The sequence below is a fragment of the Mustela nivalis genome (assembly GCF_964662115.1).
Source record: "Mustela nivalis genome assembly, chromosome: 12".
NCBI classification, from domain to species: domain Eukaryota; kingdom Metazoa; phylum Chordata; class Mammalia; order Carnivora; family Mustelidae; genus Mustela; species Mustela nivalis.
Window position 1 is genome coordinate 60,481,387 of NC_139031.1, and position 18,511 is coordinate 60,499,897.

General features: G+C 38.6%; 1 protein-coding gene across 1 annotated transcript in view; it reads left to right on the top strand.

Moving 5' to 3' along the window:
- THSD7A (thrombospondin type 1 domain containing 7A) overlaps positions 1 to 18,511 on the top strand; it is a 453,551-nt gene that overhangs the window by 380,084 nt on the left and 54,956 nt on the right. The window contains exons 12-13 of the mRNA XM_082693331.1: positions 13,182 to 13,376; positions 14,808 to 15,071. Of these exons, the coding sequence (XP_082549457.1) occupies positions 13,182 to 13,376; positions 14,808 to 15,071 (459 nt within the window). The remainder of the gene's footprint in view (positions 1 to 13,181; positions 13,377 to 14,807; positions 15,072 to 18,511) is intronic.

An 18,511-nucleotide genomic window follows, 5' to 3' on the forward strand; every position in this document is an offset into this window, starting at 1 on the left:
TTTAGTTTATAAAGAATATTAACAATCTAGCGATGTTTAGAATTTTATTTCGTATACTTGATTTTCCTTATTTGTCCTCCACCATCAGCTACGGCGAGAACATAATTATCTCCTGTTACTGTTAGAGAGACTTAGGTATTTAGAACCGAAAGTCATTCTCCCCATTGCAAACCATTCATCAAGAAATTGAGTGTTGGGGCACCTGGGTGGCTCAGTGGGTTAAAGCCTCTGCCTTCGGCTCAGGTCATGATCTCAGGGTCCTGGGATCGAGCCCTGCATCTGGCTCTCTGCTCAGTCAGGAGCCTGCTTCCCTTCCTCTCTCTCTGCCTGCCTCTCTGCCTACATGTGATCTCTGTCAAATGAATAAATAAAAACTTTAAAAAAAAAAGAAAGAAAGAAATTGACTGCTAAAAGAGCTTCTTGTTCACCTTCCTCATTCCTCCTGAGTCAAGCATTCGGTTGCATACAGCTCTAGCCCTACACGGAGTTTAAAACGCAAAAGGCTTGAGTTTGGGAATCAGGAAATATGAGTTTTAGTCTAGTTTTTTCACTAACACAGGGTGAGGCTTGCTCATCCCTCCTCCTTCCTGGGTCTCAGTTAATTTAAATGAAGAAATGAAAAGAGGGTTGGACCAAATGATCTTGCTGTTTTTTTCCAATTTTCGTATTCTACAATCTATGCGCAGATAATGCCCAGGGATCAAAGTGTGAAATGAAGTTTAGGTAAAACAGAGGAAAGCCGTATTTTTATAAAATAGCATGGGAGGAAACCTGAGATATGGTAACAGCAGCACAAGTGTGAAAAGAGCTTCAGTTCCAAATTATTCCTTAACCACTGTGCAACTGTGGTTCATTCATTTCCTCCCTCGGAGGCTGAGAACCTAATGATCCCCACAGTGCTTTGTACATATTAAGTATTTCTTCAGAGTTAATTCCTTCCCCCTTCCTGTTAGATCATGGCCCCAGGGAATGTACACAGAGGTCACAGTAGGCATAAAAGCAACAATATTAACATGGGTGTTTTTGTTTTCGACACATAATCTGCATAAAAACGGTTCTTTCTGTCATTACTGGCAACCATCTCATTTCCAAATCTGAAAACCTCTGTTCATCCCTCCTCCTGGGTGTCTGCTTCAGAGTATCCAATACTGTGACCCACTCCCAGCACGAAAAGGGGAGCTTCCTCTTGCTTCCTCAAGGCTACTTTCCCCTGCCTTTCTCACTGTTCCTTTCGTAGTTTCCTGTTACTGGTGCCTCTTCCTCAGCCTGTACTTAAATAATGTTTTCTCGTCTTGGTATTTAACTCTACCTTGTCAGTCTCCTCTAGTCTCAGAATATCTGGGAAGAGAAAGTTGCATTTTAACAAATAATTTCTACATAAATATAATCAGAAGAACCCCTTCAACTTCCATATGAAGATAGCCTTTTTTCTTTGTTGCCTTGGGAGATTAAAGATGCTTCTTCTTAGAGCCTGTATTCCTACAGAAACATGAAATAAGGAGAATTAAGAGGATAGAAATATCTTTTGCTAGTGGCAAAAAGACAGAATTTTCTTCATTTGAGGGTCCTGGCTGTTTTCAGAACTCTGTGTTATTGACCTCAGATTCTTGCTATTTTCATCTTTGTTCTTATCTGATCAGAGACTAAAATGCCAACTGGTTCTGGTTTTTTTTTTTTTTTTTTTTTTTGGATGATGATTAAAATTGTTATATGGTAAGGATTAGGATCAATCAGCAAAGATTATAGAGAAGCTACCCCCTGTCCTCTCATACCTCAGACTTTCTCGTTCCAGTCACTCATTCAGCTGTGACTGAATTCAGAAGACTCTGTAGAAGCCACGGATGTTAGCAAAGGATGCATATGTTCAAGCCAGGGAGTTTACATTTGATTAGGGAAATGAGATCACTGGTAACATCATCCAACGAGTGGGAGGTAAAGACTAAAACTGATTCTTTGCAAAAGCAACCATTTGAAGCCAAAGCACTGAAGAAAGACCTAAAGGAAGGGCTGGGACTTGACTTGTACCATAACATTAGAGTGAGTAGGAAGGAGAGAAAATAAGATCAGTTATACAAGGTCAGTATTTGGAGAAAGAAAAACAAAAACATTAAAAGTGTTCACGGGAAATTGGGTAGGTTCAAGCTCCAGAGATGTGAGCTAGAGCCAGAGGTGATTTTGTAGAAGGAATATACATGTCAGGATCAGTATTTTCGGACTTGTTCAATAAGTGGTAGGAGCAAGGACCTGAAAAAAGCACTCTTCTATCTGTCAGCATGTACAGAATAAGCTAGGAAGATAAGACACGTGGGTCGGATGCCAGCTAGCACTGGGCTGTTGCAATATGAGGCTGAAGTAATAGGGGCTCAGACTTGAACCACAGTAGGGGGAATGGGCAAAAGAAGTGGTTTTTCAACATGCAGTAGAGGCAAGTAATTTGAAGACTTAGTGGCAAATTGTAGAAGCAGAGATAGAAATAAGTGACTCAAAGATGATTATATGGTCCTTTAAGTCCAGCATTTTCTGCTTGAGAGTAGTTGTAATATTGGTGAAAAGTCTTTGGTCTGAAAGAACTAATTTTAGAAATTATATTTTTTTATATTGTGCAGTAGAGATGATGGCATGGGAGCCAACTGGAAATATCCAGGTATGTGTTGAAATAGAGAAATGTCACTCTAGAGATGCCTTAGGACAGCAGATAGAAATGTGGGCAGCATTTCCATAAAAGGATTTGATGAAGCCAAGGGAGAAGCTAAGATCTCTATGAAATAGTGTACATAGGAGGAGAAATGCTTATTGTACGTTCCCATTAATAGGTTTCTTTTTCCAGTAACCTGTTTGCATGTGTGTAGTCTTTAAGCCTTTTTTTTTTAACCTAAAGAACTTTAATCGTATTAGCTTTAAATTACTATTAACCCTTGCTTGGGTTGGAAATGACACCATATGAACTAAAATATGAGATTGCTAACTTTACCACTCTGTGATTCTAAAGATAAATATGTTGATCACATGGCTTTTATCAAACTCTTGTTCTAGACCAGCTGTCAGCACACAGTGGCCTGTGCACCCAATCTCACCCACAGCTTGGGTATTTTTTGATTTTTGTTTTTGTTTTTGCATCCAAAGGTTATTGGAACACAGGTGCACCCTTTTCTTTACCTATGGCCGATGGCTGCTTCCATGAGAAGGAGGCAAAGTTGAGCAGGTTGTGACAGAAACCATATAACCCACAGAGTCAAAAATATTTACTATCTGGTCCTTTACACAAGAAGTTTGCTGACCCGCAGTCTAAACTCTGAAGCCAGGTAATCAATTATAGAATCACAACTTCTAATAATACTGAGTAGTCATTACTTGGTAGGATCAGAGAACCTCTGAAGTTCATCTGGTCCCTTGGGAAGAAGTTTTTCCATTCAATTCAACATTAAAGTAACTATTTTAGTTTTTTAAGAGCAGTGGATTTTAAACACTGTCACAGCAGTAAAATATACACTGTTAGGATGAAATTGCAGTACTGTTTTTTTTTTTTTTTCAGGGGGTGTAAGAAGTAAAATTTTGACCCTAAAACTTTATTAGTAAAACATTTTTTTTAAAAAAGCACTAAAGGTGAAAGCAGATACTACATGGGATGGAAGACAAGCGAGAAGACCCTCATAATTCTCCTGTCCAGCAGCTGATAAATCATACCCAAGTGGACACTAAGAGTTCATTTACTAAGTATGCAGAGAAAGGACAGAACCTGTGTGTCTCATATAGCATGTGCCACTCAGCGGAACATTGACAAGATCACCTATTATGATTCAGATTTTCTCAAATGACTCGAACCTTACACAGTCGAGGAAAAATAGAACTCTGAATTTCCCTTTTATCAGATTACTAGCCAGCGGCCCTAAGTTTCCTTGTTTCGAGTCACCTACACCTACTTTTAGCAAACTGTTAATAATAAAGTGGCCGTTATGGACAGACTTTCATTTTTACTATTAATAGCATCATTGGTCCAATCATTAAGTATTGTCTGTGTTGATACACTGCAGAGGATATGGGAAGCAATTATGGTCCCAGAGTCTCTTTAACAAGTGATTGCAACTGCTTCCTATCCCAGCATTGACATTCCCTATAAAGCAAATTGGTGAGAAGCAACCTTACTCAGAAATGAGTTAGAATGACATGGATAGAAGAATATAGGAATATTCTGTCCCAATCAAGGAAATGGAGTTTTGACCAAGGATATGTTCTCTATATTTCAGAACTATGTGAAAATGCTCTCAGAACTCTTACATCAGAACATAAAGAGCTTTAAAAGAAAATTGATATGCTGAACATATCAAACTGAAACTTTGAACATGTTTATTTACGACCCAATCCCATTATATTTTGAAGGAAAAGTAAAATAATGGTGAAGGGAAATTTTGTATCAAGCATTTGCAGAACCACATAATTTTTGCCCAGTCTTCTCTAAATTGAATTAGCTGCTGTGGTATAAAACAGGATAGTTTCCTGAAGTTTATCAAGTGTGTCTATACAAACATTAGAAATCCTCTATAAGATAAGTGCTTACGACTTCATGTTGATAGCTTTATCAGTCTTCCTAGGCTGCTGTAACAAAACTCTACTGACTGGCAACAGAGGAATTTATGTCTGACAGTCTGGAGTCTAGGCAGTCCAAATCCAGATGCTGGCTAATTCCAGTTCAGCTAAGATCTCTCTTTCTGACTCACCCATGATTGTTTTCCTGCTTTTCCTCACATGGCAGAGAGAGGGAGAGAGCAAGCTCTCTGGTTTCTCCTTCTAAGAGCACTAACCTCATTGTGAGGACCCTAGCCTCATGATCTCATCTCTGCCGATTACTTCCCGAAAGCTACATCTCAAAATGCTATCACATTGGGGGTTCAGACCTCAACGTATGAATTTCCAGGGACACAGTTCAACCTACAGCAATAACAAAGGGCCAGTGTCTTGAAAATGTTCCTATTCTACTGTACATGCTGTAAGTTTGTGGATACTAGCTCTCTCGGAAAGCTGTGAGAATAGGTTAACACCAGTCCCTAAAAGCCAGATTAAACTTCCTGAATATCATTCAGCACAATTTATTCTTTCATAAAACAGATATTTGTTGAATATATGCCCCATGTTGCCTCTTGCCTTCATGGTGGTAGGTCCAGACTGTCGAGAGAATAACAGTATATAATAAGTAATTTTCACTCATTTCTTATGGTAGGTCATATTCTATGGGTATATGTGATCCAGGTGTTAAGCATCTTAAATAATACATTAGTAATAGTATACATAATAACCACTAAAAATTAAGAAAAGATAAAAAGAGGTAACCACTTGATAGGCCATAGTGACAGAGGAAATGACATTTAAATCTAGGATGACAAAAGCAAAAAGGCACAAAATAAAATCCGGACATGTAGGGAACAGAGCAGGTTGCCTATAATTCCTATGAGTAAGTTGGAGGCAAAGGGCCACGCTCAGGAGGTTTGAAATACTAGAGGGGGGTCCAGGAGAGGAGGAGGAGAGAGAAGGAATATTGTTGCAATAGGAAATGAGACACAAAGAAGAATTTTAGTAAGGCTTTGAATATTGAGGATGATATCGTCCAAGAAACTTCATGCAATGATTTAAAAAATAAAGAAAGGAGAGATACTTTAAAGAAGGATTTGAACAGATTTGCCAACTTTAAGCCTGGAATCATTCTTAAATATCGTAGGGGAATTTTAGAGAGCCTTTGAAAAAGGCATCTTTTCTATAATATTGTCAATAAAAGAAATGGAAATAACATGAAAGTACTTTCACATTCTGTGTAATTTTTAGGTGAATAGACACTCATATTTACTTCATACTGTTTGAGTCACTTGTATATAAATTTTTAATAGAACAGTAATTGCTGCTGTCTTTTCTCTCTGCTCACATGTCTACGGCTTCGTTGGCATTGGAAGGCTAACTTATGGCATATGAGTCAGTGACTGTGTCATTGAAACCTGGCCATAATAGCTACATCCAGACTTTCCATGAGAGCTGTATTCCAAATTAAATATATAGCTCATGATAATGACAGTTTTCGACAATTTACGTATTTTTTCTTTATGTCTGTCCTAAGGGGCAATGTCAGTCACTACTATTTAAAATATATATGTATTATTCCAGTGTTTATTACCTTATGACACATTTATGCCATGAGTATGAGGTAAACATATCACAGGTTAGATGCTGAGTTTCACAAAATAACTTCAGATCGGCTCTTGTTCAGGTTCCTTTTTGGTCTTCATGCTGTCTCCTGCCAAGTGTACTTCCTGTGAATTCGATGGATCTATGGCTAATGATTCCCAGGGTCAACCCTGCCTATCCTAATCCCCCATTCCCTCTATATACTTGCCTGCCAAAAAATGTCTGTTAGAATGTTGACCTGTCACTAAGTTCTGACATCAGTCTCTTTATGTGGAAGCTAGTACGATTCTGATGTATTCTCAAATAGATCGCAAAAAGAGGAAAAAAAAAACCATAACTTTAATGCCATGCTCATATGACTAAGACCCCCCTGGTACCAGAAGTATTCACTCTGTATCATCTGTTTGGTTGAAAAGTTTACAAAAGGAAAGTCTAGGGGGAAAAAGGAAGTTCTAATTCTCCTTCTACCAGAATTAAATCTAAATGATGTGCAAAGTATTTAAGGCTAACTTACGTATGTATGTATGTATTTATTTATTTATTTGTGAGCAAATATGCTTAGATCTTGTGCTTAAATTACGTGGCTTCATCTCTACTGGTGCTCTTGGCATCATCCCTTTCCTTAAACTCTGGCCCATTTTGTTCTTTTTTAAGAGATTGCATTTTGGAAGCATTATCAAGGTTAGGCCCAGAATATCTGGGTTAACTTCGGTCATTCACACGAATGTGCTGATTTTCAGAGATTACTATGCAATGAGAAAGAAAAGAAGGAAAGTGGAAAAAGAACGAGGTAGGAAAGAGCTACACTCAGCATAACTCAAAGAGCAAAGGTACTTGCTTTGAAGAGATTTTTCAGAGACATGATTTTAACACTTTTTGGATGGAATACATATTAGTTACCACCCAGTGTTGTTATACATTTACAATGCTCCTTTTTAGTTACAAAGCTATTTTTTAAAAATTTCCAGAATGATTTCTAAATATAAATGGTTCGCTCTAATTGCCTGTGAATATGAGCATCCTAGGTGATTGGGAGATTTTGGTCTTGTTTTTGTATCTCTGCGAGGGCCCTGTCATGAAATTATTATTAGAATGTGCTATTTTTGAAATAGCTCATAAAATAAGCTTGACACTGTGCTGTGTCCAGGTTGGTTTCTCAGTGATGCAGTCAGGTAGCCGTTCTCTGGTGGCTCATCTGAGCTACTCCCCTGGGAGTTGATTATTACTTCCTAGTATATCCTCATCCAAGAACCTTCACATAGATTCACATATATTATCAGCCTCAATGAGACTGGGGAATCATTGGTAACTTTTAGGATCAATAAAAGAAAAGTACATTTCTTTCCATTCTGCCAGAGCTACACTCACAAGTTGTAATTAGAAAGTCATCTGGCAAACTTGTCAGTGAAAATCTCTTCCACACAGAGCAGGCCGGGGATCATTACGTCTGCCTAGTAAACAACTGGGGCCCTCTTGCATTATTTATGGGTTGGGTCTTATTTCTAAGCACAATTAGGTCTCTTGGTAACTAGCTTTCACTCACATTAAGCTTTTTCTTCTTCATTTCTACGTGATTTGTTCTCACTTTTGCCATTTTTTTCATTAACATCATAGGAAAAAAATCACTCCTCCAAGCATTCAGTCCGCCGAACACATACCCAGACGCTGTTGCTGTGAGGTAAACCGTGTTAATATTACTCAGCTTAATAAATAATGTCTCAGAGCTCCTTGAACTCTTTGTTTACATACAGTCCAGCAGCTTTCACTGCATTGGGGCGTTCATCTTCTCCTGTTTCCTGTAATGAACTTCTATGTGCACATTTTAGATCTAGTCATTTATTTCACTGATTATTCAAACGAAATGACATGGTCTTGCATGCTGAAGGGTAATCTGCAGACTGAGAGAACTCCTTCTTCTTTTGTGCATCCTGAATAATGAGGGAGTTTCATTCCTCTTCAAGAAAATGAAGATGAGCAACTGCATTTGGAATTCTATTAGATTTACTTCAGGGCTGCGTCGGTAACGTTCCATTTACATAGTCATATATGCATAACACAGATACCCGTGTCCTTTTAGCTCAAACCAATGTTATCTATTCCCTTTCATTCCTGGAACCTTGATTATGCTCCTCTTTAAAACATAGCTCAAAATTCAACCATCATGAAAACATTCTAAAATTGACTTTACTTATTCAACTGATTAATTTTTTTATTTAAATTTATGGGAAGCTTCAAAGAGACATGGAAATAGGAAGACTAATGTAATGAGCACTGGTAGCATGGTCTTCCTTTCCACGGCTTCGACAGGCTTTTAGCAGGTTGCCATTCTTGGTCATCTGCCACTTCTCACACTCTTACAAAGATTTTGCTGGGATCTTTTAAAGCAACTCCCAGATAAGATGTCTATCATCCATAAATACTTTATTGTTTCAAATGTACCAGTAGTATTATTATAACACTAAACACAATTAACAATAATTCTTGAATATCATCTATATTCACACCATGTCTAATTTCCCCCCATCATCTCAAAAATGTCCACAGTTAGTTTGTTCAAACCAGGGTTCATAAAGGTCTCTGCACTGCATTTGGTTAGAATACTTGTTGAGTCACTTTTAATCTAACAGTTCTAGCTCCCTTTTCCAGAGCATTTATTTGTTCAGAACACTCGCTCTCTTACTTACCTTACCGTCGTTCCCTCAATGTTGATGGGCCCAGCATGCCTTCCCTAATTCAGACATAACCCACAAGGCAGCCACATGGGTGTCCCTCAGGCTTTGAGTCTGCTGGAAGCAGCCCGTCCATGACACAGAAATAAAAATTGCTGTGCCTCATGTAAGTAAAATAAGATTATAAACAAACAGGATATAATCAACGTGGAGTTAAAGAATTTTGCCTTAAAATAATTCTTCTGAGGGGTGCCTGGGTGGCTCAGTGGTTAAGCCGCTGCCTTCGGCTCAGGTCATGATCTCGGGGTCCTGGGATTGAGCCCCGCGTCGGGCTCTCTGCTCAGCAGAGAGCCTGCTTCCTCCTCTTTCTCTGCCTGCCTCTCTGCCTGCTTGTGATCTCTCTCTGTCAAATAAATAAATAAAATCTTTAAAAAAATAATAATAATTCTTCTGATATTTGCTGACCTCACTAAGATGATTTCATGGTGAATGAAGCAGATGGACAGCATGGGTTTTGGCCCATCTTGTGCGTGAGACCTCTGCCCAAAGGAGAACTTGCATAATCATCACACATCCTCCACCTGAAAATACAGAGACAGCTGTCTGGGTGTATGTAGCTCTCTGGTGTGCTAGGAAATCATGCTTTGTCTGATGCATCTTTTCTACAGTTAAAACTACCCTGTTTTCAGTATCTTAGAGGTGACATTTAGGGTTTATAAAGTTGAGAGACCAGATGGTTTTCTTTTCAAAGATTTTTATTTTCCTCACCCTAATAGCAGGAAGTTCATTTCAGATTGCATTTCTGTGCTTGAATTGTTGTGTTTCCTCTAAGTCAGAATAGAAACAAGTTGAGATGTATGATAAATTTTCAATATATTGTGCAAATATTGCTGTTGTTACGTGTTTAGATAACATTACATGAGTAATTCATTCAAAGTACACTGTCTAAAATCTTAGATAAGAGCAGCAGAATGCTGCGTGGGTTTCTGAGAACAGATATGGAAAATTTCCATTTTTTTTTCTTTTCCACTAATTGAAATACTTAAGGTATACATACAAGGAAGACAGCTTCACATTTATGCAAATAATACAGATCTGCACAAAATAAGCTAGCTCATTTCTGGAACTGTGCTGTTAGTGGTTTCCTTTTATCTTGGTTTTTTGGCGTCACATAATGTGATGAGAGAGCAATTCTGAAACAAAACTTGTGAGAGAACCTTAGAAAGTGAGCCTTAATGGAGAACCCAAGGCAATTTCATTTAGTTTCTCAAAAGATTTCTATTCAGTTCTCTGTTTCAGAGAGTCGGATTGGATGAGTAGATAAAAGTGTCTTATGTCAAAGAACCCAAATTTAGTTTTATAATTTTTGTAATTTTCTTTTATTATAAACAGTGGGACCCTCTTCACAGCCTAGAGTTCTGATATGGTCAAATCTCATATTTTCCAAATTAATCATTCTTCAGATTCCTACATATCCCAACAAACAAATCCTGTAATAGCTCCCTCTTTGTCAGTCCTTCCTCTCGAGCTTCCTTGGGACAGCTCAGCTCACAAACCATCAGAGATTACTAAATTTACAGTGTTTAAGGAACCCGCTCTGCCTCCACGTGGCAGCAGACTGCAGAACCACATCATTAGCACCCACTCCAGCACTGATCCATGGATAACATCCTCCCAAGCTATGTCGGTGCTCCCTTGGTTCACTGCTGAGCAAGTCCCCTTGAGTCCCACTTTTCGAGCTCCCTTAGCTCATCGGCATTGTTTCCCAACCTTGGCTCATGGCCAAGGGTGGTTGAGCACCAAGGCACTTTCCGCTCTTAGTCCCAGATCTCAGCCAGACCCTTCCCGGTGCCTTGACTACTCAAGTGAATGGGTCTCAAACTTTAATGTGAATAAGGAACATCTGAGCAGCGTGGGGGGTAGGAGTGTGGTTGGAGGGGAGACACATAATCTCTGACTCCACCCACAGAAATCTCATTCAGGAGCTCTGGGGTGAATCCAAGAATCTTCCACTTTCACAATATTCTAGGTGTTTCTGTTGCGAGTGAAAAAACATCACTGGCCAGAGCAGTGGTCTGAATCCACTGCTGTGCATTTGAATCATGAAGGGGTTTTAAAAAGATGCTGATGCCCAGGACCCTGTCCTCAACCCATAAATCAGAATGTTTGAGTTGGGCAAGGGGACGGACATCTCTCAGAAGCTCTCCAGGTGATGGTAGTCCGCAGCCTGCTATGAGAACTGCGAGTAGACCAGGAGGATAAACACAGTGCCGCAGACAGCGGCTCTCCTGGGTGGTGAGTGTCTCTTCAGGGCACTTGTTGCTGTCTCCTGTCACGAAACTTTCATAACCACTGTTCACTCTACCGGGTTTTTATATATTTAAAATTCAGGGAGCCCTGTCTCCTCTTCATACAAATTGTCCCTTTCAGTGTTGTGCACCTTAAATGAAAAGTATCTTCAGCTCAAAACTAAATGAATACTGACCTACCTTTGCACAATTAGGTAACTTTTCTTGCATCAGCTGTGACAAGCTGTATTCACCTACACAGAGAAAGTCTTCCCTTGCGAAAACTGTTACATCCTTTTAGACACTCCGTCACACAGCCCTGCTGCTGGGTGTTAAGTTACACTATACAGATCTGGAGAGTGTTGTCTAACCCGGGCTCCCGGGTTCCCTAACTGTAACTTAGGATTACAATGTCAGGCTCCTTCACTTAGTTTCATGATGAATAGAATCTTGAGCAGGAAAGCGATCAAGTTCCAGCCTAAGCCATAAACCTGAACGGGCCACGTAAATCAGTGTACCTGGGGCCGTGTAAGCTAGTTCAAGGAAGACACTTTTAGGACCAAGGTCTAAATGTTTCATCTTCTTCCTCAAGAAATGAATAAGTTATTTTTAAAACCATAGGAGAAAATTGCAGGGAAAGGGGATTTTAAAACATCACTTGCTCTTTTTCTTTGAGACATGATACCTTAAAGCAATTTTATGACTGCATCCAATAAGCAATAAAAATATGACATGATTTTAAAAAATCCAGTAGAACAATATCTTGGGGGAACTCATATATATATATATAAAATATATATATATATATATATATATATATATATATATATATATAAAATTGACCATTTTTTAGGGCTTATATGTAATTGGGGAAATGTCGGTTATGATACAATAAAGATTGGTAAAATTTTTGTTTTTATTTTTAAATTCATGGTTGATATTTGTGCTTGTGAAGAACTTGTAGACAGAGCTGAATGGGGAACTTGGACACAGGCCCTCCTCCCCATTAACCACTCCACAGCCATCCCAACAAGCTTCCAATGTAAAATAACATATTTTCCATACAAATGTAGCTACAAGATGGATTCCATAAGCATCCCCTCCTCACCCAAACCTTCCAGTTTGTTGCTAATAAGACCCCTCTGTATAGAAATCCTAGAGCAGGGGCGCCTGGGTGGCTCAGTGGGTTAAGCCGCTGCCTTCGGCTCAGGTCATGATCTCAGGGTCCTGGGATCGAGTCCCGCATCGGGCTCTCTGCTCAGCAGGGGGTCTGCTTCTCTTCCTTTCTCTCTGCCTGCCTCTCTGCCTACTTGTGATCTCTCTCTGTCAAATAAATACATAAAATCTTTAAAAAAAAAAAAAAAGAAAAAGAAATCCTAGAGCAGCCAATGATATATAAATATTATTAGAGGAATGTGGTGTCTCCCAGAACCTCTATGAATAGTCTTTGTTCAGCATAAACTATTCTCAGAACCCATGTGTTGTCTCTTAAATAATTAATTTCTAAATAAGGACTTGAAATCCTTAATAACATGTAATAAAAATGGCTAAATGCTGTGCCTGTGCCTGTGTGTGTGTGTGTGTGTGTGTGTGTGTGTGTGTGCTTTTCTGTGTCACAAAAATCGCTGAGGGTTATCCATTATTTTAAAAAACCCATGGGATCAGGACACCTGGGTGGCTCAGTTGATTAATCCACTGCCTTCGGCTCAGGTCATGATCCCATGATCCTGGGATCGAGTCCCACATGGGGCTCCTTGCTCGGCTGGGAGCCTGCCTCTCCCTCTGCCTTCTCTGCCTGTTTCTCCCCCTGCATGTGTGCGTTCTCTCGCTCTCTCTGACAAAAAATAAAATCTTAAAAAAAAAAAAAAAAACTACAGGATCGATTTAATGACTACTATGATTATTAGAAACACTCCTCCCAGATTTCCGCTGCAAATAAAGAATTAAAAGAGGATTCCTCTGATTGCGTAAGAAAATGTTGGTGAATTCCGAAATTGTGGAATAATTATAGACATTCAAATTTGTTTTAAACAGCTCTTATATGCTTTTCCTTTAGCTATTACTTGTCGAAAGCAAGATGGAGGACAGGCTGGCATCCACGAGTGCCTTTGGTACGCAGGCCCCGTGCCAGCCCTCACCCAGCCCTGCCAGATCCCCTGCCAAGATGACTGTCAGTTTACCAGCTGGTCCAAGTTTTCTTCTTGCAACGGAGACTGTGGTGCAGTTAGGACCAGAAAGCGCACTATTGTTGGTAAGAATAATTGCGATGTGAAAGCCAATACTGTCAACTTAGAAAACATGTTAAAAGTTAGACCAACAGAGTTCTGACAACGTATTTGGAAAATATATAGATATGCCTTATTGCTGGTGTACTGATACTACGCCAGGGGATTCGCATGTGTATTTTCATGTAAGTTGACAGTGACAGACGTGCTATATACTTTTAGTAGAAAGGAAAAGTAACCCTGAAAATTGAGCTGGCTCCCCATACAATAGGTAGATTATTTTTTTGGTTTAAGCATACACTTCTGGCAGATTGCCGACAGACTGTGAGGTGTTTAGAGAACAAAAGGAAATGTTGCCACTTCATTTTCTTAACCCATTCTCACTGTCACAGCCTCAGATTATTTCTCATAGCCTAGAAGAGGAATATGACACTAATTTTGTATCTGAAAACTGCATTTTAAAAGGCAGTCACAATGACAAAAAGTGGCGATATAATGAGCAAGAACGGGAGCTATCATACTGAGCTAAACCTGGTGCATTCAAAAATATTATCAGTGGCAAAAAGAAAGCTAAAAGAAAAAAAAAATAGCCAGTAGACTATACAGAATTTAAAAGTTATACAATGAACCACCCGTCATAAAGAAGTCTGTTGAAGGCCAAATAAGGCACATTCTGAAAGTTAGAAATAAATATATGCAATTAATTGTGTGTGATATAACTAATAGTATGATATATATTTAACATAACATAATAGAAATGTGATTAAATTAAAATAATGATACATTAATTTTCAAGCACATATTACTGTTCGTTTTTTATTTTAAAAGGGAATTTATTTAGATTTGCATATAGACCATTCCTAGCCCTTTCTTCTGACACTCAATATTTTCACTGTGGATATTATTTACTACACTAATCACCAAGTATGTCAAAATGATGACTCTTCAGAAATAATGAAAGATGCAAACTCATAATCAGAAAAGTAAATATAAAAATCTCATTTTCTGAATTATAATCCTATATAACCATGCCATCTATTTGGAATAAACAGAAAGATGTACAGTCCAGTACAGTGACTGACTCTCTGTCTTTTATATTTTTGCACATGTTATAAAGGAGAGATTTATGCAATTACCTTAAACTCCCCTAATCAGTGAAAGCCCATGATCATTTGAAAGGATTTTAATCATTCAATGAGTATAAAATGCAGCACAACAGTGAACACCTTTTGCAAAATGGTGATTTTAAAATGAGAAAATAAGAAAAATCTCACTGTTGCAAGGCACCTAGTATTAATAAGAGCCTCCAGAGAAAGCACTGTGGAGTGAGAAAATAGCATTTATTTGTAAGCTAATGTTGAATATGGTTAAAAATGGAGAAAGGAAGTTAGGAAAGGAAGAAAATTAGGGATGCTTGAAATGAGTAACAATATTTTCCAACTTAAATTTCTCCACAGGAAAAAGTAAAAAGAAGGAAAAATGTAAAAATTCTCAGTTGTACCCCCTGATTGAGACTCAGTACTGTCCTTGTGACAAGTATAATGCACAGCCTGTGGGGAACTGGTCAGACTGCATTTTACCAGAGGGGAAAGCGGAATTGTTGCTGGGAGTGAAAACACAAGGAGATACCAAGGAATGTGGTCAAGGATATCGTTACCAAGCAATGGCATGCTACGACCAGAATGGCCGGCTCGTGGAAACGTCCAGATGTAACAGCCATGGTAATCCAATTTTTGTTCACTGTTACATGTTTGCTTTCTCTGGGGGTGGAGTTTAAATGAACATGGGTCAGAATGGAGGGAAGTGAAGGTTTACAGATAGTGCCATAATGGAGCATTTGGGGGGCACCAGATAGGACACACAGGGACATTTGTCTTGTCCAGAAGTTGGCAACTAAATCCCAGAATTCGTGCCAAGAAAGCCTTATGGGCAGACAAAAATGCAAGAAACTTCCTTTGGTACAGATGAAGATATAGGCCCAACAAATAGGCCCAACAAGGCCACAAGAGAGGGCAGAGGGGAGGAGATTTGAATTTAATCTGCAAATAACTAGACAGTCTTCTAATAACCAAACTGGAAAGATTTGAAATATGCCTGAAATGTCGCTAAGTGGCAGAGAAGAAAGACTGAAAGTCATAACTGGTGTGAAGTCAAATATCTCTTGTTTATTCCTCATTGTGTTAAGATTAGCAAAAAAAAATGGTGGCGGGGAGAAAAAAAAATGTACATACTCTTAGTTAACTGTGCCCTCTTTAGTTTTCTAAACCAAACACAGTAATAATAATTAAATTGCCAGATGTTTGTGAAGAGTGGCCATCTTTGATCAGAGTATGTTGTAAACTCTTTGGTTCTAAACCTTAATATGGTAGTCCTTAAGCAATATTTTCCATTATTCTTTTATTTTAATACATCTGTCTTTTTTACTGGACTGAGATTAGGTTACAGTGGGTCAGCCTGAATCATATAGATGCCATATATTTGCAAACACTGGGCAGTGATCCTCCTACCTTCCTCGTGGAGGTGACCTCAGAAAGATGAGCTACGTTGCCAGGAGGGAGGGACATAGCAGTTACCTTCGAACCTTGCTGGAGTAGCTTCTGCTATTGGAACAGTGCTCCTCCAGTTTCATTATATGGTTCAGAAAACAACAGGAACTAATAGGACCATCTCTATTTATAAACCATCGAAGTACCATCAGTGACACATTTATTGGAATCTCTTAAACCTCCCCCCACAAAGAAATTCCCAAAATTCATTTCCCTTTTTTCACCTTATCTCATAATTCCTTTTTTATCAAAGTCTAGTAAAAATAGCCCCAGAGACTCCATTATATTGAAGCTCTAGGTATAAGTATTTTCAGATTAATATATTTAGTTTACTACATTCCTAACTTAAAGATAGTCAATGCATTTAGAACAATAACTACAAAAGAAAAAAGAATTTGATATTTATAATAGGTGTGCTTTGAGAAACAGGTGCAAGAATAACTGATATTTTATTTTCTGTATCAATAATATCTGTGCTATAGATTAGAGACCAGGAAAAATGTAAATGCACTTGCCATTCTGAGATATATGATAATGTAGAAGATCATAATTAGTCATTAAAATGTAAAATTGAAGATCACTTTTAAAAATATGTTTCTCCTAGAATATAGCTTGTAAGGGTTTGCTCACATTTTAAATTGTTATGCCTAGTGAATCACCAAGATAATCATTTGTAACATAACCTTTGAGTTTTCAGAATGACTTTTGTATATTCTCACTTTTATCCTGATCTGTTAATTAGATGCAGGAGAGTGTCAGTAAGCCACTTAACAGTCAATTGTATTTTTAGGGGGGAAAAAAAAACCCTTAAAAATATCCCATGAATCTCATAAAGATGTTTAATCACTTAACAAAAGTCAAAGTACAAAAATAATAGAAATTGAACAAAGGCAGTAAACTTAATACTGTAGGATTGTTGACTCAAAGCATGAAGAAGACAGTACTGTACTCTAGAACAAAAGCAGAAAAGATAGATTCCCGACAGCACTGAGCTTTGTGGGGCTTGTGGAAGGATCTAAGACCCTTAACTAAGTAAGTGACTCTACTTCGTTCCTTGTGTCTGTCCAGCATAAATTCTTTCTCATTAAATCTAATCTATGGTAGATGTCCAGTGGGATATTTTGGTATTTACCAATACATTTACTCAAAGTGACATCCAAGGAAATTGAATCTCTGTGGCCTGATTTCTTTGGAAATTGCTTGTTTGCTTATATATGTTCTATCACTTCTGATGGTGTTGGTGGGAGACTCTAAATTCGGTGTTCTATGCGAGGCACACTCTACATTACAATCTCAGTGACCACTGCCTTCTTTCAGCCAAACTGGCTTTCCACATGGATGGTGGAAAAAGAGGCTTTCACGAACAAGTCTCTTTCTGCTTTCAGATTAAACATAGAATCGATCCCCACGTGTATGCAGTGCAAAGACGCAACTCTTCCCTGTTCGATAGTGGCCTTAGGGCGTTTCTATTTTATCTGTGCTGTCCATCTTTGGATCATATTATCAGTTATTCTACTGATAAAATAGTTGGACTTTCACCAGTTTAATTATATTATTTTAGGCCATTTCTCATGTTGTCACCATTATTTTAATATCCTCTCCTTAAGGCACAGTTATGTCTGGAATTCTTTGTAGTGGTAAAGTTAAAGATGATATACCTGTTACTGGGCTCAGGTTCTCAGACCCAGAGACAGGAGAAACAAGGCTGGACCCCAAATTTGAAGGCACAGGCAAGGCTTTATTGGGGCAGCACCTGCAGGCAAAGGGAGACACCATCTTAACGAAAGTGTCAGACTGGCTCTCAGAACGACAGCCAGGGAATGTTTTAAAGGCGCTGAGGTGCGAAAGGGGTCGTACTTAAGCACAGAGGGGCTGGGGCTCCCAGGCAAGTGGGCACATGGTGCAGTTGACAGAACATGGTTCTTCATACATCAGAGGTTTCATTTGTATAGTAAGTCTCCACCTCTGGGCATGTTTTCTGGCATTAAAATGAGAGGAAAAGCTGATAAAAGGTCAAATTTGGTGGCCATCTTATCACCAGATGTTTTCCTAAATCTCTAGCTAGCAAATACTTTAGGCTCTGTGGACCAAAAGTTCCCTGTACAAGTAAAGACACAAGTGGTCTACAGATCAGCAGCATCAACCTCACAGAGAAACCTTGGAAATGTGAAAATTCAACCCACATTACAGACCCCCTCTGAGTCAGAATCTGCATTTTGACAAGATCCCCAGGAAGCTTTATTGCACGTTTTAAAAATTTGCATTCATTCATTCATTCATTCATTCATTTACAAGTAAGCTGCATGCCCATCATGGGTCTTGAGCTCACAACACTGAGATTAAGACTTACATGCTCTAAGAACTGAACCAGCCAGGTACCCCACACATTTAAAGTTTAAGGATTACTTTTCTGGATTACACATATCCTCACAGGTTTTGGTAGGAATGTGAACTTAAATCTTTGTAGGAAAGGCGTGTGGAGATCACCCCCTACAGAAGCACAATATGCTAACTTAGGCAAAATAATCAATACTCCCATGTCATAGTTTACTTGTTCACTTGATTACCACTTATTAGGAAAAGAATATTAGGAATTTTTTTTTAATTTACAAGGG